At 40.7% G+C, this 22768-nt stretch overlaps 1 protein-coding gene across 4 annotated transcripts in view; it reads right to left on the bottom strand.

The window, feature by feature from the left end:
* MCF2L2 (MCF.2 cell line derived transforming sequence-like 2) overlaps nt 1–22768 on the bottom strand; it is a 267660-nt gene that overhangs the window by 27863 nt on the left and 217029 nt on the right. For all 4 annotated transcript variants that reach the window (XR_011567109.1, XM_070791175.1, XM_070791183.1 and 1 more), the window contains 3 exons: nt 8101–8316; nt 7161–7253; nt 6915–6993 (listed from right to left, as the gene is read on the bottom strand). Coding sequence is in view for 3 of the 4 variants with exons in the window: in XM_070791175.1 (XP_070647276.1) it covers nt 6915–6993; nt 7161–7253; nt 8101–8316 (388 nt within the window). In the remaining variant the exon portion in view is untranslated. The remainder of the gene's footprint in view (nt 1–6914; nt 6994–7160; nt 7254–8100; nt 8317–22768) is intronic.

The following is a 22768-nucleotide window of genomic DNA, read 5'->3' as shown; positions in this document are numbered from 1 at the left end:
TTTACAGGTGTGGACATGTGTCAACATTTACCAAATTGTATACTTTAAATATGTGCAATTTATTATGTCAATTATACCTCAATAAAGCTGTATTTTTTTCAATAAAGCTCTTTTAAAAATTGTTTAAGGCTTCTTCCTGGAAACTTTAATAAACTACAATGCATATTTCCAAGCATAAACCCTAGCAATCCTAATTTTACAGTTCTAGGCTAGGACCCAGAAACCTGCATTTGACCCAAGCTCTTCAAGCAATTCCAGTGCAAGTTTTCCCTAAACCACACTTCGTGAAACACTGATCTAGAGAGTAAGGATTTCTAGAACAATATTGTAATTAGAATGTTTGTTTCTGGGGAAAATAAGTAACTTTTCCTACTAGGGTTGTTATATCTTTCTGTATTATGCCTCCAGAGCACTCATATTCCATTAGCATAACATGTATTTAGCATATTATAAATAGTTCAAAGGCAAAATTAAATCATATCTTTCCCCCCATCTTCAGTTCAGTTCAGTTCAGTCGCTCAGTCATGTCCTACTCTTTGCGACCCCATGAATCACAGCATGCCAGGCCCCCGTGTCCATCACCAACTCCCGGAGTTCACTCAAACTCATGTCCATTGAGACAGTGATGCCATCCAGCCATCTCATCCTCTGTCGTCCCCTTCTCCTCCTGTCCCCAATCCCTCCCAGCATCAGAGTCTTTTCCAATGAGTCAACTCTTCGCATGAGGTGGCCAAAGTATTGGAGTTTCAGCTTCAGCATCAGTCCTTCCAATGAACACCCAGGACTGATCTCCTTTAGGATGGACTGGTTGGATCTCCTTGCAGTCCAAGGGACTCTCAAGAGTCTTCTCCAACACCACAGTTCAAAAGCATCAATTCTTCAGTGCTCAGCTTTCTTCACAGTCCAACTCTAACATTCATATATGACCACTGGAAAAACCATAGCCTTGACTAGACAGACCTTTGTTGGCAAAGTAATGTTTCTGCTTTTTAATATGCTATCTAGGTTGGTCATAACTTTCCTTCCAAGGAGTAAGTGTCTTTTAATTTCATATAAATTAAAATTAACTTCATGATCTTGTTACATTTCCTGGCAGAGGCTTACAATTTAAATCAAGAACTTAGGTCTCTTGGGCATGACTGAAAACTGATGCGCTAGTTTTCCAATCACACTTCTTAGTTTACATTTTTTCCATATCTTATGATGCACATCCACCCACACATCCTCCTGACAAGCTCATGATCAGAGGAGACACAGAAAGAGTGTAAAATGGTTTCATTACTGCTAAGTCTCTGAGGACAAAGTTATCTTTCCACGTGTATATAATTTTCCTCATTAAACAACAAAAACTGTTGCCAGTATAAATGATAGGAGATAGGTTTTTCCCATGGAACTAGCATTCCTTAACCCTGGCAACATTACCTGAAAGAAAGATTGCAACTCAGTGGATGAAGCTTGTTTTGGATTTTCCTATCCAATATCACTTGAGAAGACACATGTGAAGGATAAAGCCTACTCAAAGATGATTTTTAGCGATTAAAGGGAATACAGTGAATAACATCTGTGAAAATGGTGTAGGGATAAAAAAAACCTCCAAAAATTCGCTCCTCAATGAAAGCATGGAAAAAATTTGCAGAAATAGCCACAGTATTTTCAGAACACTGGAAATTAAACAAAGGCTTCAGGAGAGCCTTAGTTCAAGAAGACTGGATGAATCTCAGTATGACCGGTGAGTTTGTGGTGTTTTAGTTACCCTAGTCCCATTCTACTCCTTTTTCTTAGTGGCAGCCTTGGAAACCAACAGCCTGTAATCATGGTGAAAATTAGCAAGCTGGCAGCTCTAGGAGGGGGCAGAATGGGGACCCCCTTCAAAGTCTCATTCCCAGAAAACTGTCATTATTTGATTGTCTGGGGGTTCCTTGGAATATCCTACTTGCAAGGCTGTCTTTATTAACCGACCAAGAGCTTGCTCAGTGTGAAAAGCCTTTTCCCCAGGGCCCTTTATATAGAGAAAATATATAGAGGTGATTATTTAATTTCTTGGCTGCTTGAGGCACTGGATAACAGCTGGGGAAAAACTAAGATAATCAAAAAGTAAAAGGAAAAACATAAGAATCCATAGTGGTTTTGAAAACCTCCAAATATTCTGGAGATTCTAGAAGGCCATTGTGCACATGCCAAGGGTTGTGCACACACTCAGGAAAAACCTTAGAAGACCTTATGCTCTCATCTCAGCTGATTTTGAGACTCTGTACAAAAATAAGTGAAGGCTAAGGAAATTGTCACCTGTCTGACTGAGTATTAAAGTTGTGCTCAAAAGTCCACACAGAATTCCTTGGCAAAGACCGAATGTTTATTGATTTCAGGTGTTTAAGAAAACTTCTGCCCAACCATGAAGCAAGCAGACTTCAGTGACCACACAGGACAATGAATATGGGTTTTATAGAATTATTTCATAAAAGTCACTAAATAAACCACAGACTGCAACAATAGCAAACACTGGAGATAGAGGAGAATCTGATTTCCAGAGTTGCCACATTATGGCATTTTAAATGTCTAGTTTCCAAAGAAAAATTATGATGCATACAGAGAAATAAGAAAACATAACCCATACACAGGAAAAAAAAAAAAAAAGGAGTCAATAGAAACTGTCCCTGAGGAAGCCAAGATATTGCACTTTCCAGACCAAGACTTTAAATCAACTTAAAAAAAAAATGTTTAGAATGAAAGGAAGCCATATATAAAGAACTAAAGTATGAAAACAAACTCTCATCAAATAGAGAATATAAAGAGAGAGAAATTATACTTTAAAAGGACCAAATAGATATTTTGGATTGAAAAGTATAATAACTGGAGTGAAAAATTCACTTCAATGGTTCAATAGCCAATTTGAGCAGGCAAAGAATCAGAGAACTTATACATGAGTCAATTGAAACTACCCAATTTGAAGAATAGAAAGAAAAGAATGAAAAAAATAAACAGAGCTTTAAAAGCTTGTAGGACACCAACAAGCATATCAACATATACCTAACAGGAGTCCCAGAGGACATAAAAAGGGACTGAAAAAATTAATACTTGAAGAAGTAATGGCTAAAGACTTCCAAAATTCAAAGTAAAATGCTAATCTACACGTCCAAGGTGATCTAAAAACTCCAGAAATAAAAACTCAGAGAACACCCACCTATACATAATATGATCAAACTGTCAAAAGACAAAGTAGAGATAGCCAAGATGGCAGATTAGGAAGACCACAAGATCACCTCCTTTCATGACTACATCAAAATTACAACAATGGCACCCCACTCCAGTACTCTTGCCTGGAAAATCCCATGGACGGAGGGGCCTGGAGGGCTGCAGTCCATGGGGTCTCTAGGAGTCGGACACGACTGAGCGACTTCACTTTCACTTTTCACTTTCATGCATTGGAGAAGGAAATGGCAACCCACTCCAGTGTTCTTGCCTGGAGAATCCCAGGGACGGGGGAGCCTGGTGGGCTGCCATCTATGGGGTCGCACAGAGTCGGACACGACTGAAGCAACTTAGCAGCAGCAGCAGCATAGAGCAACTACTGATAAGAAACACCTGAAGATTAGCAGAAAAGGTTATCTACAACTAAAGATATGAAGAAGGAACTAAAATGAGATAAATAGGAGGGGCAGAAAAGCAGTAGAGTTAAAACCCATACCCACTCGGTAGACAACCCACAAACAAGAGGATAATCACACTTGCAGAAGTTCTCCCCAAGGAGCAAGGGATACAAGCCCCACATTGAGCTCCCTAGCTCAGCCGTCCTGCACCAGGAAGATGAGCCCCCAGAGTCAAACGCTTTGAAGGCCAGCGGGGATTACTTTTGGGAGAGTTAGAGGGCACTAGAAAATAGAGACTCTACTCTTAAAGAGCATGTACAAAATCTCACATGCTCTAAGACCCAGGGCAGAAGAAATAGTTTCAAAGAATCCTGGGTTAGACCACTTGCTAATCTTGTAGAACTTCCCAGAGAGGTAGGAAGAAACTAGGAACTCCGTGGGAATACAGGTGCTGGCAGCAGCCATATTTAGGAACTCATTCTACCATGAGGATACTGGTGCTGGCAAGTGCCATCTTCCCTCTAGATGATTGGTTCTGGGAAACAGCCCCACTCAGCAGCAGGCCTGATGCCCTAAGACCCCATGAATCTCCAAGTCATTCAGGGACCCAGCCTCATCCACCAGAGGGCCCAGGACACAGACCCACTCACTAGTGGGCCAGTGCTAGTCCTGGGAACCCCTGAGTCACAAAGCCAACTTCACCAGGACCTAGTACTCCTTGCCAGCAGGCAAGGAGCATCCTCAAAGAGCCAGAGCCTGGCAGCCAAGTGGGATGGGGGCCAGCCCTGGCTATAAGTATGCTTATAGTAGTCAGCCTCATCACAACAGAAAAGTCCATACAGCTCACAGAGGAGGCAGTTCTAGAACACATCACTCTGGTGATCAAAGAGAAGTTGGGCCCCATAGAACATCTCCTACATAAGGCCACATCTCTGACATTGGGAAACATAACTGATAGAATATATAGAAATAAAAACAGAAAGTTAGGCAAAATGAGGTGACAGAGGAAAATGTTCCAAATGAAAGAACAAGAATAAAAACCCTAGAAGAACTATTAAGCAATAATTATTACTTATTTACCCAATAAAGAGCTCAAGGTGACGCTAATAAAATGCTGTGCTGTGCTGTGCTTAGTTTGCTCAGTTGTGTCTGACTCTTTGTGACTCCATGGACCATAGCCCATCAGGCTCCTCTGTCCATGGGGATTCTCCCGACAAGAATACTGTAGTGGGTTGCCATGCCCTCTGCTGAATGAGCTAAAAAATAGATGAACATAGAGAGCAACTTTTAAAGAGTTTGAAAATATAAAGAACTGAGCAGAGCTAGACAATAAACTAAAATTAAATATACATTAGAAGGAATCAACAGTAGATTAGATGATACAGAGGAGTGGATCAGCAAACTGGAAGACAGAATACTGGAAATTACCCAAGCTGGCCAGAGAAAAGAAAAAGAACTGTAAAAAATGGGGATAGTTTAAGAGACCTCTGGGACAACATCAAGTATATTAATATTTGCACTCTAGGGGTTCTAGAAAAAGAGAGAGAGAAGTTGGAGACATAATAGCTTAAAACTTCCCTAGCTTGGGGAAGGAAACAGACATCCAGGTTCAGAAGCACAGAGAGTCCCAAACAAGATGAACCCAAAGATATCCACACTAAGATAGGTTGTAATTAAAACGGCAAAATTAAAAGCATCAAGGGGAAGCCAACTAGTTACATAAAGTTGCAAGATACAAAGGTAATATACACAAATCTGTTGCATTTCTATACACTAACAATGACCTATCAGAAAGAGAAATCAAGAAAAAATCTAATTTGCAATTGCATCAAGAAGAATAAAATACCTAGGAATAAATCTAACCAAGGAGAGAAAACTATAAGACATTGATGAAAGAAATTTAGGACAACACAAGCAAATAGAAAGTTATACCATGCTCACAGACTGGAAGTCAATACTGTTAAGAATGACTATGCTTCCCAGGGGAATCTACAGATTCAATGCAATCCCTCTCAAAATACCAATGGCATTTTTTCACAGAAGTAAACAAAATAATTCTAAATTTGTATAGTAACAAAAGACCTGAATAGCCAAAACAATCTTGAGAAAGAACAAAGCTGATGGTATCATGAGCTGTGATTTCAAACTATACTACAAAGATACAGTAATCAAAATATGTAGTAGTGGTACAAAAACAGACACACAGATCAATGGAACAATATAGAGAGCCCAGAAATAAACCCACACTTATGTAGACAATTAACCTATGACAAAGGAGGCAATAATATACACTGGGGAAAAGACAGCCTTTCCAACAAATGGTGTTGGAAAACTGGACTGCTACATGCAAGGGAATCAGAATTAACTACTTTCTCACACCATGTACAAAAATAAACTCAAAATAAACGAAAGACTTAAATGTAAGACCTGAAGCCATAGAACTCCTGAAGGAAAACATAGGCAATATACTTTTATTTTTTTGCCCATGCTGTGTGGCATGCAGGATCTTAGTCCCATGAACAGGGATTGGACCTGTGCCCCCTGCAGTGGAAGTGTGGAGTCTTAACCACTGCATTGCCAGTGAATTCCCAGACAGTATACCTTTTGACATATATTGTGGCAATATTTTGTGTATAGAAATACTGAATTACTAAGCTGTGCACCTGGAACAAACATACTTTGAAGGTCAATGACCCTTTAATTTAAAAAAGAGAGAGAAAGAGAGAATCTAGAAAGTAGCAAGAGAAAAGCAACCTGTATCATGCAAATATTTTTTAGTAAGTTAATAGCTTAACTCTTATTATAAACTATGGAGGCTACAAAATAGCGGGGTGACAAAAGTGCTTTAAGTAAAAGACTGTCAACCAAGAAGTCTATATCTATGGTCAACTGATTTTCATCAAGTCTCTGTCTTAATTCAGGCTGCTATAACAAAATACCATATCCTGGATGGCTTATAAATGACTGAAGTTTCTTTCTTACAGTTCTGGAGGCTGGAAGTCTGAGATAAGGGCACCAGCCTGGCTGAGTTCTGTTGAGGACCCTCCTCTGGGCTGCATATTATTGACTTCTGATTGAGAAAATTGGGTCTGGGCAATTGGGTAGGTGAGATCATGTCTAAAAGGGACATACACACAATTACAAAACCCCTATACCATCTAAAGCAAGCACAGGTGCTTCCAGGTACTATGAAAATGTGCCCACAGTTATTTTCTAGGCAAATCATTTTCTTTAACAATATCCCCAATCTCCACACCTCCACACGGATTCCACACAAAGGTGGAACCAGTATACTCCCCAAACTGAAGTCAGCAAGGGTAAACTTACCTTTAATATTGTTTTGTTGTTTCATCAATAATTTACTTATTTCTGAAAACCAACAATCTCTGATTTCTTTTGAAGCTGCCTGCAATTACAGATAAGAAAATACTGACTATTATCACCTCGTACATTAATTGGACAGGACTTTTATTCTCTGGATGACTTTTAGAATGAGATAAAAAACAGTTGCTGAGTTATGGGAACATGATAGGGAAAGAGGAGAGACACCTATGGGAAAGGCATGAATTTTACCTGTAGGATGTATTTTTCAAGTCCATTTTGGTTGGCAATTTCAAACTTTCTGTTGCTCCCCCTTCCAAGTTGGCGAATTGAAAGTGTCATCAACTATTGTAAACAAAGAAGAAAATTCTCTATGCCATCTCTTCCGATTTAAGAATTATCCCTGTCACTCCAATTCTTTCTACCCTTGATCTCTTTTCTTCCATCTTTCTTCTAAGTGTTTTACTGTTCTCTGTTAACAACCCCAAGGAACATAAAACACAGCTTGTGTCATTTATCTTGTCTGTTTCAGAGGACAACACAGATGATATCATTCCACAGGCACAGCTGTAGCCTTCAACGGTAAGCAAAATGGTGATCTCTCCTTTAATACCTGAGTATGTCACAAATCTCTACATAATAGTAACTGAATTAGTGTCCACTATGAAACATAAATAAAAAGCACTATGAATAAATTAACAACTTTAATTACAAGAGCATGTATGTGTATATGTGATCGCTAGCTATGAAATATTTCTCATACAAGCAAGAGGCAATGGTTGGTGTGGACATGGGTTCCTGGACCCCCAGGATCAGGTGTTGCCTACATTTGTATGAAAAGATGCCTGGTTGAGAAGATGAAATTCAGCCCGTGCTCTAATCTCCAAGACTGTCAATCCTCTGCCTGGACAAAAGAGGGTACTTTTTAATTAGTTTGTCCAGATAGGCTGCCATAGGGTCCCTTTTCTCTACCCAGTACAAAGGCAACCTGAGCCAGCCCTGGGCCTGTTTAGTGACTGATTACAAGCGCTGACTCTAGAATCAGACCTGGGTGGATTCTCGCTCTGTTTGTAGCATCTGACAAGTTAACCTCACCTCTCTAAGCTTCAGTTTCTTTATCTATAAAGTAAAGATAACAGTATTTCTCCCCACAGGGTTGTGCTGACTCCCAAGTGCAATAGGACACCTTTACCTTCATAGACTTCTTAAAGCTGTAGTGAGGGGACAGGCCCTGGTCACTGGGCTCCAACTGTATCTTACAGAACATTATTTCCCGTTCAAATAGATAGATTTGCCTCTGGCTGGGCTTGAATCGAATTAAATCCTTCATCTTATAACGATCTTTGTGAACTGTCCAAACGTTGAAAGAACCATGCATCAACAACTTGCCGAATTTTCCAATATCATCCTTTGGGAAACATAGATACACACAAAAAGGAGCTATTAAATTACTTGATAAAACAGAAGCTGTCAAATTGCAGAGCACCCTTATTTGACGTTTACAATCTTACAATTGTCATTCAGGCTAATCTGTCACTTACCAAAACAACAATTTTATGAGTTTCAATCAGCATGGTGTCATTCAGTTAATAAGGAATAGTGCAGCAGTATAAGGTAATTAACATAAAGCATGTTAGAAATACTTTGAACTAAAGGTATTGGTACTCTGATATCTTTTTTTTTTTTTTGGTACTCTGATATTTTTATCTTACAATTAATTTTAGCTAGCAGAATTCCATTTCCTTTTCTTTGTTTTTGATATGACACTACTTAATAAGGGCAAGATATTAATGTTTTAATTATGTTTGAGAAAGCCAGTATCTTTGCTGCAGTATAGATCTTTGGTAATCTGTGGGTTCCATCCTAATTCAGATGTATTTTAACGTCTGCCTCAGCAACATGAGAACATAAGAACATGACATTTGTTCTGAAAGAGAAAGCTTAGGATGACCTAATCTTTATAACATTGTAAAGGAAATGGTAATTACATTCAACTCTGCATTTTGGGCTTCCCTAGTGGCTCAGTGGTAAAGAATCTGCCTGCCAATGCAGGAGATGCAAGTTCGATCCTTGGGTTGGGAAGACCTCCTGGAGTAGGAAATGGCAACCCAGTCCAGTATTCTGGCCTGGAGAATTCCATGGGCAGAGGAGCCTGGCAGGCTACAATCTGTGGGGTCGCAAAAGAGTTGGACACAACTTATTGACTAAACAACAACTGCATTTTTCAGAGTGAGTGAACAGTGTAAACTTAATCCCAAATGACAATTTTTTTTGTTTGTTTTTGGTCTAACCTTTTTGGTTCTAAGGCACACACTCACTATGATGCCTCTCCCTCCACCCTCAAATGTCTGGCTGAAAGTCCAAATGAGGTGATTCTGCCTTCTCTGAGCTCTCTCTAAAAGTAGCGGAGTGTGGTGAGCTAGAAATGTGGTATTTATAAAAAACTGTATCACTAAAGTACATAATCAAGAATTTATTTTCCAGAATCAAAACACCAAAGGAAAAAATTATTTGAATCAGACCAAGACAGAGATATTTCCCTGTGTTATATCTAGCTAAGATAAATCCTCACAATTTAAAAGTCATTATTAGATATAATGTACATTACTACTACTACTACTAAGTCGCTTCAGTCGTGTCCGACTCTGTGCGACCCCATAGTACTCTTAAATGCAGAGTACATCATGTGAAATGCTGGGCTGGATGAATCACAAGCTGGAATCAAGATTGCCAGGAGAAATATCAATAACCTCAGATATGTCACTTTAACAGCAGAAAATGAAGAGGAACTAAAGAGCCTCTTAATGAAGGTGAAAGAGGAGAGTGAAAAAGCTGGCTTAAAATTCAACATTCAAAAAACGAAGATCATGACATCTGGTCCTATCATTTCATCACAAATAGATGGGGAAAATGTGGAAACAGTGTCAGATTTCATTTTCTTGGGCTCCAAAATCAATGCAGACAGTGATTGCAGCCATGAAATTCAAAGATGCTTGCTTGTTGGAAGAATAGCTATGACAAACCTAGACAGTGTATTAAAAAGCAGACACATCATAGTCAAAGCTATGGTTTCTCCAGTAGTCATGGATGGATGTGAGAGTTGGACCATAAAGAAGGCTGAGTGCTGAAGAATTGATGCCTTTGAACTGTGGTGTTGGAAAAGACTCTTGAGAGTTCCTTGGACAGCAAGGGGATAAAACCAGTCAATCCTAAAGGAAATCAACTACAAATTTTCATTGAAAGGACTGGTGCTAAAGCTGAAGCTCCAATACTTTGGCTGGCCACTTGATGCAAAGAGCTGAATCACTGGAAAAGACCCTGATGCTGGGAAAGATTGAGGGCAAGAGGAGAAGGGGATGACAGAGGATGAAATGCTTGGATGGCATCACTGAGTCAATGGATAAGAGTTTGAGCAAATTTGGGGAGATAGTGAAGGACAGGGAACGCTGGTGTGCCGCAGTCCATGAGGTCATAAAGAGGTCATGTCTGACTTAGTGACTGAACAACAACAACATCATGTACCATTAAATAGGCATTAAAAGAATATTATGTATATTGAACTGTAAATACCTTTTTTTTTCTAATTTTATTTTATTTTTAAACTTTACATAATTGTATTAGTTTTGCCAAATATCAAAATGAATCCACCACAGGTATACATGTGTTCCCCATCCCGAACCCTCCTCCCTCCTCCCTCCCCATACCATCCATCTGGGCCATCCCAGTGTACCAGCCCCAAGCATCCAGCATCGTGCATCGAACCTGGACTGGCAACTCGTTTCCTACATGATATTTTACGTTTCATTGCCATTCTCCCAAATCTTCCCACCCTCTCCCTCTCCCACAGAGTCCATAAGACTGTTCTATACATCAGTGTCTCTTTTGCTGTCTCGTACACCGGGTTATTGTTACCATCTTTCTAAATTCCATATATATGCATTAGTATACTGTATTTATGTTTTTTTTTAAAATGACTGTATATCTGAAAGTCTAAATAAAAACCTCAAGGCAATAAATTCTAATCAGTTTCATGGTGTGTGTGTCATAATTTCAGTACTGTTTTCCTCTTTTTCTTTTATAAAATTTACATGCGGTAAATGTGGTGAGTGAAGTCCTCACTGAGGAGTAAAAACCCCAGTTACAAGGCCTTCTCTCCTAAAAGCATGATGTTCCTGTTGCAGGTTGCACAAACTCAGCTTGACCACGAACTAAGACAGGTGGGTAATGGGTTCATACGGATCTGTGAGAAGTTACTCACTCTATACACATACTTCCTACACCCACTTAAATGTAACCACTCCAGCCCTCAGTGATTGCTGTCTTCTTTTATAACCATTTAATTTATATTACTCAGACATATCAGATCAGATCAGATCAGTCGCTCAGTCGTGTCCGACTCTTTGCGACCCCATGAATCACAGCACGCCAGGCCTCCCTATCCATCACCAACTCCCGGAGTTCACTGAGACTCACGTCCATCGAGTCAGTGATGCCATCCAGCCATCTCATCCTCTGTCATCCCCTTCTCCTCCTGCCCTCAATCCCTCCCAGCATCACAGTCTTTTCCAATGAGTCAACTCTTCGCATGAGGTGGCCAAAGTACTGGAGTTTCAGCTCTAGCATCATTCCTTCCAAAGAAATCCCAGGGCTGATCTCCTTCAGAATGGACTGGTTGGATCTCCTTGAAGTCCAAGGGACTCTCAAGAGTCTTCTCCAACACCACAGTTCAAAAGCATCAATTCTTCGGCATTCAGCTTTCTTCACAGTCCAACTCTCACATCCATACATGACCACAGGAAAAACCATAGCCTTGACTAGACAAACCTTTGTTGGCAAAGTAATGTCTCTGCTTCTGAATATGCTATCTAGGTTGGTCATAACTTTCCTTCCTCAGACATATAAAGTGCAGGAAATATATTTTGTCAAGGCTTGCAAAAGAAGGTGTTTAATATCTGCCACAGGAACAACTGTATTCAGTAGTTTCTATTTAAAAACTGATTTATACTCCATTTCATTTCAAAAATTAGATTAGTTCAGTTGCTCAGTTGTGTCCGACTCTCTGCAATCCCATGGACTGCAGCATGCCAGGCCTCCCTGTCCATCACCAATTCCCGGAGTTTACTCAAACTCATGTCCATGTCATGAGTCAGTGATGCCATCCAACCATCTCATCTTCTGTCGTCCCCTTCTCCTCCTGCTTTAAATCTTTCCCAGCATCAGGATTTTTTCCAATGAGTCAGTTCTTCGCATCAGGTGGCCAAAGTATTGGAGTTTCAGCTTCAGCATCAGTCCTTGCAATGAATATTCAGGACTGATTTCCTTTAGGATGGACAGTTTGATCTCCTTGCAGTCCAAGGGACTCTCAAGAGTTTTCTCCAACACCACAGTTCAAAAGCATCAATTCTTCGGCACTCAGTTTTGTTTATAGTCCAACTCTCACATTCATACATGACTATTGGAAAAACCATAGTTTTGACTAGATGGACGTTTGTTAGCAAAGTAATGTCTCTTCTTTTTAATATGCTGTCTAGGTTGGTCACAACTTTTCTGCCAAGGAAAAAGCATCTTTTAATTTCATGGCTGCAGTCACCATCTGCAGTGATTTTGGAGCCCAGAAAAATAAAGTCTGTCACTGTTTCCATTGTTTCCCCATCTATTTGCCATGAAGTGATGGGACCAGATGCCATGATCTTAGTTTGCTGAAATTTGAGTTTTAAGTCAACTTTTTCACTCTCCTCTTTCACTGTTATCAACAGGCTCTTAAGTTGTTCACTTTCTGCCATAAGGGTGGTATCATCTGCACATCTGAGGTTACTGATATTTCTCCCAGCAATCTTGATTCCAGCTTGTGCTTTATCCAGCCCAGTGTTTCTCATGATGTACTCTGCATGTAAGCTAAATAAGCGGCCTTCACGTACTCCTTTCCCATTTGGAACCAGTCTGTTGTTCCATGTCCAGTTCTTATAAAATATATATTTTCTGTCTGTGTAAAATAAGGCAGACAGAAAATAACCAAGGAGATTAGGGTGAAGAAAAAAATAGAGCTTAAAACAATAAGATAAAGAAGATGTACATAAAACACATACAATAAAGCCATGTGAACCTGCTGCAGACTAGGCTCTGATCTACCAGGCAGTACACAAGGAAATATGGAGAGCTATACAGTTCATTATGTCTGAAGACTTACCCAAACCAGTTGTTCAGGAAAAGCACTGCTGCTGCTGCTGAAAAGCACTTCTAAGTCGCTTCAGTCGTGTCCGACTCTGTGAGACCCCATAGACGGCAGCCCACTAGGCTCCGCCATCCCTGGGATTCTCCAGGTAAGAACACTGGAGTGGGTTGCCATTTCCTTCTCCAATGCATGAAAGTGAAAAGTGAAAGTGAAGTCGCTCAGTCGTGTCTGACTCTTCGCGACACCATGGACTGCAGCCTACCAGGCTCCTCCATCCATGGGATTTTCCAGACAAGAGTACTGGAGTGGGGTGCCATCGCCTTCTCCGCAGGAAAAGCATATCAACTTGTTAATAAGATATGAAAGAAATTTCTCCCATGGGTCTTCATAAAGGATCACTGCATCAAATGCTGAGCCCACTGCACTGAACCTGGACTTCCTGCACTGGGAGTGCAGAGCCCTACCCACTGGACCACCAGGGAAGTCCCGGCACAGCTTTTTGTTTTAAAATTAATTTATTTTAATGGGAGGCTAATGACTTTACAATATTGTGATGGCACTTGTCATACATCAACATGAATCAGCTATGGGTAAATATGTGTTCCCCCATCTTAAAACCCAGTCCCACCTACTTCTCCACCCCATTCCTCTGGGTTGCCCCGGAGTACCTATGGGTGCCCTGCTTTATGCTTCAAACTTGCACTGGTCATCTGTTTTACATATGGTAATACACATGTTTCAATGCTATTCTCTCAAATTATCCCGCCCTCACCTTCCCCCACAAAGTTCAAGTCTGTGTTTTACATCGTGTCTTTTTTGCTGCCTTGCATAAGGATTGTTGTTCAGTTCAGTACAGACGCTCAGTGTGTCTGATGCTTTGCAACCCCATGGACTGCAGCACACCAGGCCTCCCTGTCCATTGCCAACTCCCAGAGTTTCCTCAAACTCATGTCCATTGAGTTGCTGATGCCATCCAACCATCTCATCCTCTGTCGTCCCTTTCTCCTCCCCCTTCAATCTTTCCAAGCATCAGGGTCTTTTCAAATGAGTCAGTTCTTTGCATCTAGTCGCCAAAGTATTGAAGTTTCAGCTTCAGCAGCAGTCCTTCCAATGAATAGTCAGGACTGATTTCCTTTAGGATTGAATGGTTTGATCTCTGTGCAGTTCAAGGGAATCTCAAAAGTCCTCTCCAACACCACAGTTCAAAAGCATCAGTTCTTCAGTACTTTCTTTCTTCAGCTTTTTTACAGTCTAACTCTCATATCCATATAAAACCACAGCTTTGACTAGATGGACATTTTTCAACAAAGTAATGTCTCTGCTTTTTAATATGCTCTCTAGGTTTGCCATAGCTTTTCTTTTAAGGAGCAAGCATCTTTTAATTTCATGGCTGCAGCCAACATCTGCAGTGATTTTGGAGCCCAGAAAAATAAAGTCTGTCACTGTTTCCATTGTTTCTCCATCTATTTGCCATGAAGTAATGGGACCAGATGCCATGATCTTCGTTTTTTGAATGTTGAGTTTTAAGCCAGCTTTTTCACTCTCCTCTTTCACTTTCATCAAGAGACTCTTCAGTTCCTCTTCGCTTTCTGCCATAAGGGTGGTATCACCTGAGTATCTGAGATTATTGATATTTCTCCTGGCAATCTTGATTCCAGCTTGTGCTTCACCCAGTACAGCATTTCTCATGATGTACTTTGCATATAAGCTAAATAAGCAGGGTGACAATACACAGCCTTGACGTACTCCTTTCCCAATTTGGAACCAGTCTATTGTTCCATGTCCAGTTCTAACTCTTGCTTCTTGACCTGCATACAGATTTCTCAGGAGGCAGGTCAGGTGGTCTGGTATTCCCATCTCTTGAAGAATTTCCCAGTTTGTTGTGATCCACACAGTCAAAGGTTTTGGCATAGTCAATAAAGCAGAAATAGATGGTTCTCTGAAATTCTCTTGCTTTTTTGATGATCCTATGGATGTTGGCAATTTGATTTCTGGTTCCTCTGCCTTTTCTAAACCCTGCTTGAACATCTGGAAGCTCAGAGTTCACATACTGTTGAAGCCTGGCTTGGGAGAATTTTGAGCATTACTTTGCTAGTGTGTGAGATGAGTGGAATTGTGCAGAAGTTTGAACATTCTTTGGCATTGCCTTTCATTGGGATTGGAATGAGAACTGACCTTTTCCAGTCCTGTGGCCACTGTGAGTTTTCCGAATTTACTGGCATATTGGGTGCAGCACTTTCACAGCATCATCTTTCAGGATTTGAAATAGCTCAACTGGAATTCTATAACCTCCACTAGCTTTGTTTGTAGTGATGCTTCCTAAGGCTCACTTGACTTCACATTCCTGGATGTCTGGCTCTAGATGAGTGATCACACCATCGTTATTATCTGGGTCATGAAGATCTTTTTTGTATAGTTCTTCTGTGTATTCTTGCCACCTCTTCTTAATATCTTCTGCTTCTGTGAGGTCCATACCATTTCTGTCCTTTATTGTGTCCATCTTGGCATGAAACATTCCCTTGGTATCTCTAATTTTCTTGAAGAGATCTCTAGTCTTTCCCATTTTATTGTTTTCCTCTATTTCTTTGTATTGATCACTGAGGAAGGCTTTCTTATCTCTCCTTGCTATTCTTTGGAACTCTGCATTCAAATGGGTATATCTTTCCTTTTCTCTTTTGCCTTTCACTTCTCTTCTTTTCATAGCTATTTGTAAGGCCTCCTCAGACAACCATTTGGCCTTTTTGCATTTCTTTTCCTCAGTATGGTCTTGATTACGGCCTCTTATACAATGAACCTCTGTCCATAGTTCTTCAGGCACTCTGTCTATCAGATCTAATCCCTTGAATCTATTTCTCACTACCACTGTATAGCCATAAGAGATTTTATTTAGGTCATACCTAAATGGTCTAGTGGTTTTTCCTACTTTCTTCAATGTAAGTCTGAATTTGGCAATAAGGAGTTCATGAGCTGAGCCACAGTCAGCTCCCAGTCTTTTTTTTTTTTTTTTTGCTGACTGTATAGAGCTTCTCCATCTTTGGCTGCAAATAATATAATCAATCTGATTTCAGTATTGACCATCTGGTGATGTCCATGTGTAAGGTCTTTACTTGTGTTGTTGGAAGAGGGTGCTTGCTGTGACCAGTGTGTTCTCTTGGCAAAACTTTGTTATTAGCCTTTACCCTGCTTCATTCTGTATTCCAAGGCCAAATTTGCCCTGGTATTTCTTGACTTCCTACTTTTGCATTCCAGTCCCCTATAATGAAAAGGACATATTTTTTGGGTGTTAGTTCTAGATGGTCTTATAGGTCTTCATACTTCATACTTCATACTTCAGCTTCTTCAGCATTACTCTTTGGGGCATAGACTTGGATTACTGTGATATTGAGTGGTTTGCCTTGGAAATGAACAGAGATCATTCTGTCATTTTCGGGATTGCATCCAAGTACTGCATTTCAGACTCTTTTGTTGACTATGATGGCTACTCCATTTCTTCTAAGGGATTCTTGCCCACAGTAGTAGATACAATGGTCATCTGAGTTCAATTCACCCATTCTAGTCCATTTTAGTTTGCTGATTCCTAAAATGTCAATGTTCACTCTTGCCATCTCCTGTTTGACCACTTCCAATTTGCCTTGAAATTAAAAGACGCTTACTCCTTGGAAGGAAAGTTATGACCAATCTAGATAGCATATTATAAAGCAGAGGCATTACTTTGCCAACAAAGGTCCGTCTAGTCAAGGCTATGGTTTTTCCAGTAGTCATGTATGGATCTGAGAGTTGGACTACAAAGAAAGCTGAGAGCCGAAGACTTGATGCTTTTGAACTGTGGTGTTGGAGAAGACTCTTGAGAGTCCCTTGGACTGCAAGGAGATCCAATCAGTCCATCCTAAAGCAGATCAGTCCTGGGTATTCATTGGTAGGACTGATGTTGAAGCTGAAACTCCAATACTTTGCCCACCTGATGCAAAGAGCTGACTCATTTGAAAAGACCCTAATGCTGGGAAAGATTGAGGGCAGGAGGAGAAGGGGATGACAGAGGATGAACTGGTTGGATGGCATCACCGACTCAATGGACATGGGTTTGGGTGGACTCTGGGAGTTGGGATAGACAGGGAGGCCTGGCGTGCTGCAGTTCATGGGGTCACAAAGAGTTGGACATGACTGAGTGACTGAACTGAACTGAACTGAATTTGCCTTGATTCATGGACCTAACGTTCCAGGTTCCTATGCATTATTGCTCTTTATAGCATCGGACTTGACTTCCATCACCAGTCACATCCAAAACTGGGTGTTGTTTTTCTTTGGCTCTGTCTCTTTATTCTTTCTGGAGTTATTTCTCCACTGATCTCCAGTAGCATACTGGGCCCCTACCAACCTGGGAAGTTCATCTATCAGTGTCCTATCTTTTAGCCTTTCATACTGTCCATGGGGTTCTCAAGGCAATAATTCCTGAAGTGGTTTGCCATTCCCTTCTCAAGTGGACCACGTTTTGTCAGAACTTTCCACCATTGGATCATCATTACCATCTTTCTAAATTCCATAGGGGATAGTGATATGCTTCTCTGAGTGACAATCCCACTGCCGAAGTTAAGCACTCAGTGGAGTTAATGCATGAGTGCTAAGTCGCTTCAGTCATATTCAACTCTTTCCAACCCTATGGACTATAGCCATCCAGTCTCCTCTGTCCATGAGATTTTCCAGGAAAGAATTCTGGAGTGGGTTGCCATGCCCTTTTCCAGGGGATTTTCCCAACCCAGGAATTGAACCCACATCTTCTGTGTCTCCTATATTGGCAGGCAGGTTCTTTACCACTAGCACCACCAGGAAGCCCTAAATTCCATTTATATGCATTAATATACAGCTTTGTGTTTTTCTTTCTGACTTACTTCACTCTGTATAATAGGCTCCAGTTTCATCCTGCTCATTAGAACTGACTCAAATGAGTTTCTTTTTATAGCTGAGTAATATTCCATTGTGTATATGTACCACAACTTCCTTATCCATTCGTCTGCTGATGGACATCTAGGTTGCTTCCATGTCCTAGCTATTGTAAACAGTGCCGCAATGAACACTGGGGTACATGTGTCTCTTTCAATTCTGGTTTCCTAGGGGTGTTTGCCCAGCAGTGGGATTGCTGGGTTGTATTGCAGTTCTAGTCCCAGTTTTTTTTTTAAGGAATTCCACACTGTTCTTCATAGTGGCTGCACCAGTTTGCATTCCCACCAATAGTGTAAGAGGGTTCCCACTTCTCCACACCCTCTCAGGCATTTATTGTTTGTAGACTTTTTGATGACAGCCATTCTGACCGGTGTGAGATGATCCGTCATTGTGGTTTTGATTTGCATTTCTCTAATAATGAATGATGTTGAGCATCTTTTTATGTGCTTATTAGCCATTTTTATGTCTTCTTTGGAGAAATGTCTGTTTAGTTCTTTTGCCCACTTTTTGACTGGGTTGTTCATTTTTCTGTATTGAGTTGCATGAACTGCTTGTATATTTTGAAGTGTAATTCTTTGTCAATTGTTTCATTTGCTATTATTTTCTCCCATTCTGAAGGCTGTTTTTTCACCTTGCTTATAGTTTCCTTTGTTGTGCAAAAGATTTTAAGTTTAATTATGTACCATTTGTTTATTTTTGTTTTTATTTCCATTACCCTGGGAGGTGGGTCATAAGGGATCTTGCTGTGATTAATGTCAGAGAGTGTTCTGCCTATGTTTTCCTCTAAGAGTTTTATAGTTTCTGGTCTTACATTTAGATCTTTAATCCGTTTTTAGTTTGTTTTTGTGTATGGTGTTAGAAAGTGTTCTAGTTTCATTTTTTCACATGTGGTTGACCAGTTTTTCCAGCACCATTTGTTAAAGAGACTGTCTTTTCTCCATTGTATATTTTTACCATCTTTGTCAAACATAAGGTGTCCACAGGTGCATGGATTTAACTCTGGACTTTCTATTTTGTTCCATTGATCTATATTTCTGTCTCTGTGCCAGTACCATACTGTCTTGATGACTGTAGCTATGTAGTATAGTCTGAAGTCAGACAGGTTGATTCCTCTAGTTCCATTATACTTTCTCAACATTGCTTTGGCTATTCAAGGTTTTTTTGTATTTCCATACAAATCATGAGACTGTTTGTTCTAGTTCTATGAAAAATACCATTGGTAGCTTGATAGGGATTGCACTGAATCTATAGATTCCTTTGGGTAGTATACTCATTTTCACTATACTGAGTCTTCTAATCCATGAACATGGTATATTTCTCCATCTATTTGTGTCCTCTTTGATTTCTTTCATCAGCATTTTATAGTTTTCTATATATAAATCTTTTGTTTCTTTAAGTAAATTTATTCCTAAGTATTTTATTCTTTTTGTTGCAATGGGGAATGGGATTGTTTCCTTTATATCTCTTTCTGTTTTTCCATTGTTAGTATATAGGAATGCAAGGGATTTCTGTGTACCAGTTTTATATCCTGCAACTTTACTATATTTATTGATTAGCTCTAGTGATTTTCTGGTGGTATCTTTAGGGTTTTCTATGTAGAGGATCACATCATCTACAAACAATGAGAGTTTTACTTCTTTTCCAATCTGGATTCCTTTTACCATCACAGCTTTTAAAAGCAATTCTAAAAGAGGCCAGAAGAATGGGGAAGCAGGAAACAAACCCAGTTATACTCTCTGATGACCTGCAGAGGGTGGGTGATGTTAACTAAGGTATCTGCCAAGGCATGGGCTGTAGAGGTTGAAGAGGCCACCTTTGGCAGCAGTGTTTTTGTCCTTTACAACCTCTACACTTCTCATCCCTCCCACAGCCATGGTTGTGATTGAGCAAAGGATGTGAATCCAGAGATGGGCCAGTCCCTGACCACAGAGGCCTGGTGTAAAAAAGATGTGCTAGATGGCCAGTCTGATCCCTGTGAGAACTGAGGAGATCTGAGGGGGAAGCAGTAAGCAGCAGGAATTGTAACTGTGAGATGTGTTATGAGAGGGCTGGAGCTGGAATAAACAATAAGGAAAAAGAGGTATGGAAAAAGTAAGTCACCAGAAACTATGAGGAAGAGGAAAAGAGACTGATGAGGGGAAACCAGTCAGTGAGCAGTGAGAAGAGAGGACATACCTGGCATGTATAGGTAGAGCACACCGGTGAGAACCCCAGCTGATTTCCCAGGCCAAACCTCTAGAGTTGCTATGTGTCCTAGAATTGTCGAGTTCCCACATCCATGACCCCTTTCCTGTCATTGTTCTGACTCTTCTTGAGGCCATATGGTTGCCTTTTCTAGTTAGCCTGTCAGCCTGGAGTTAATAGAGGAAACTGCTGTGTTTTGGGGAATGACTTGGAAGAGATGGGCTGCATATCACTCAGGTAATCTTGCATCAACTTTCTCAGGACCACACTAGCGATGGGATCAGACATCTCAATGCTTGAGGCCCATCCTGTGGTGGCTGAGGGCATATGCTCTGTATAGCACTGATGAAGGACAGGTGTCCATATATTACCATCATGGACACATGCCTGTGTGGAGGCCCCCCACTTCCAAAGGGAAGAGGGTAGGGGGATTGCTCTCAACAGGACCAAGGATGACTTATTGCCATCTTTTCAACCATTTGTATCCTTTCTTTCCAATCAGACAAGAGTTGGTCCCAAGATCAGAGACCACATGCACAACTTCTTGTAGATATTTGTGCCCAAAAGTATTGAATCATTTATTGACAGTTAGTGAGGGCCTGGAGGGACATGAAACTAAATGCTCAGCACTGTGAGGAAGCCAATTCAGTGATGACCTTAAACTGCCTTGAACAGTATTTCCCCCAAAACTCATGTCCACCCAGGATCTCAGAATGTGACTTTATTTGGAAATATGCTCTTTGCAGATGTTGTTAGTTAAAATGAGGTCATACTGGATAAGGGTGGGCCCTAATCCAGTGACTGATGTCCTTATAAGAAAAGAAAACAGAGACACACACAAGAGAAGACAGGACGACAGGCAGAAACTGGAGTGATGCAGCTCTAAGTTAACAAAGTCAGAAGACCAGCAAGAAACAATTCTTTCCTAGAATCTCCAGAGGGAGCATGGGCCTACCAACACCTCGATTTTGGCATTCTTGCCTGCAGAACTGTGAGAGAAAAAATTTTTGTGTTTTTTCAGCCACCCAATTTGTGGTGGTTTGCTATGACAGTTTTAGGAAATAAATATAGCCCCAACCCATTTTTCTACTAGTGATGTAATGGTGTGACCCTCACTTTGGTGTGTTGATGAATCTGATGGGTGTGAGCTCAGAGATACAACACAGGGGCTCCCCCAAACAAATAAGCTAATGAAATGTCAGATGTCTCCTCCATATGGAAAATTATGGCAAAATAATCTAGTAAATGCTACCATTTTCTTATATGCAGAGTATATCATGCAAAATGCCAGGCTAGATAAAGAACAAAATGGAATCAAGATTGCTGGGAGAAATATCAATAACTTCAGATACGTAGATGATACCACCTTTATGGCAGAAAGTGAAGAAGAACTAAAGAGCCTCTTGATGAAAGTGAAGAGGAAAGTGAAAAAATTGGCTTAAAACTCAACACTCAGGAAACTAAGATCATGATATCTGGTCTCATCACTTCATGGCAAGTAGATGGGGAAACAATGGAAACAGTGAGAAACTTTATTTTGGGGAGCTCCAAAATCACTGCAGATGGTGACTGCAGCCATGAAATTAAAAGATACTTGCTCCTTGGAAGAAAACTATGACAAACCTAGATGGCATATTAAAAAGCAGAGGCATTACTTTGCTGGTAAAGGTCCATCTAGTCAAAGCTATGGTTCTTCCAGTAGTCATGTATGGATGTGAGAGTTGGACTATAAAGAAAGCTGAGAGATGAAGAATTGATGCTTTTGAACTGTGGTGTTGGAGAAGACTCTTGAGAGTCCCTTGGTCTGCAAGGAGATCCAATCAGTCCATCCTAAAGGAGATCAGTCTTGAGTGTTCATTGGAAGGACTGATGTTGAAGCTGAAACTCCAATACTTTGGCCACCTGATGTGAAGAGCTGACTCATTTGAAAAGACCCTGATGCTGGGAAAGATTGAGGGCAGGAGGGGAAGGGGACGACAGAGGATGAGATGGTTGGATGGCATCACCGACTCAATAGACATGAGTTTGAGCAAGCTTCGGCAGTTGGTGATGGACAGGGAAATCTGGCATGCTGCAGTCCATGGGATCGCAAAGAGTCAGACACAACTGAGCAACTGAACTGAACTGAACCATTTTCACATGTGGACATTTTGTAGGTAAGAGCTCTGATGTAAGAATTTAAAATATGCCTATATCAACCAAGGGGCTTCCCAGGTGGTGCTAGGGGTGAAGAAGTTGCCTGCCAATACAGGCGATATAAGAGACATAGGTTTGATTTCTGGGTCAGGAAGATCCCCTGGAGGAGGACATGGCAATCCATTCCAGTATTCTTGCCTGGAGAATCCCATGGACAAAGGAGCCTGATGGGCTACATACAGTCCATGGGGTTGCAAAGAGTTGGACATGACTGAAGCGATTTGTCACAGCAAAGCACAGGGCATATCAACCAAATGCAGAATTTGGCTGAGAGTGTGAATGTAGGGAAGAGCCCTCTTTTCAGTGGTCAGGTTTTCACTCCTGGCAACAACAGCTAAAGGGACAGAGCTATGTATTTTTGCGCAAAGAG

This window comes from Bos indicus, chromosome 1 (genome assembly GCF_029378745.1).
Source record: "Bos indicus isolate NIAB-ARS_2022 breed Sahiwal x Tharparkar chromosome 1, NIAB-ARS_B.indTharparkar_mat_pri_1.0, whole genome shotgun sequence".
Lineage (NCBI taxonomy): Eukaryota > Metazoa > Chordata > Mammalia > Artiodactyla > Bovidae > Bos > Bos indicus.
This window is presented reverse-complemented; position numbering and strand designations above follow the sequence as displayed.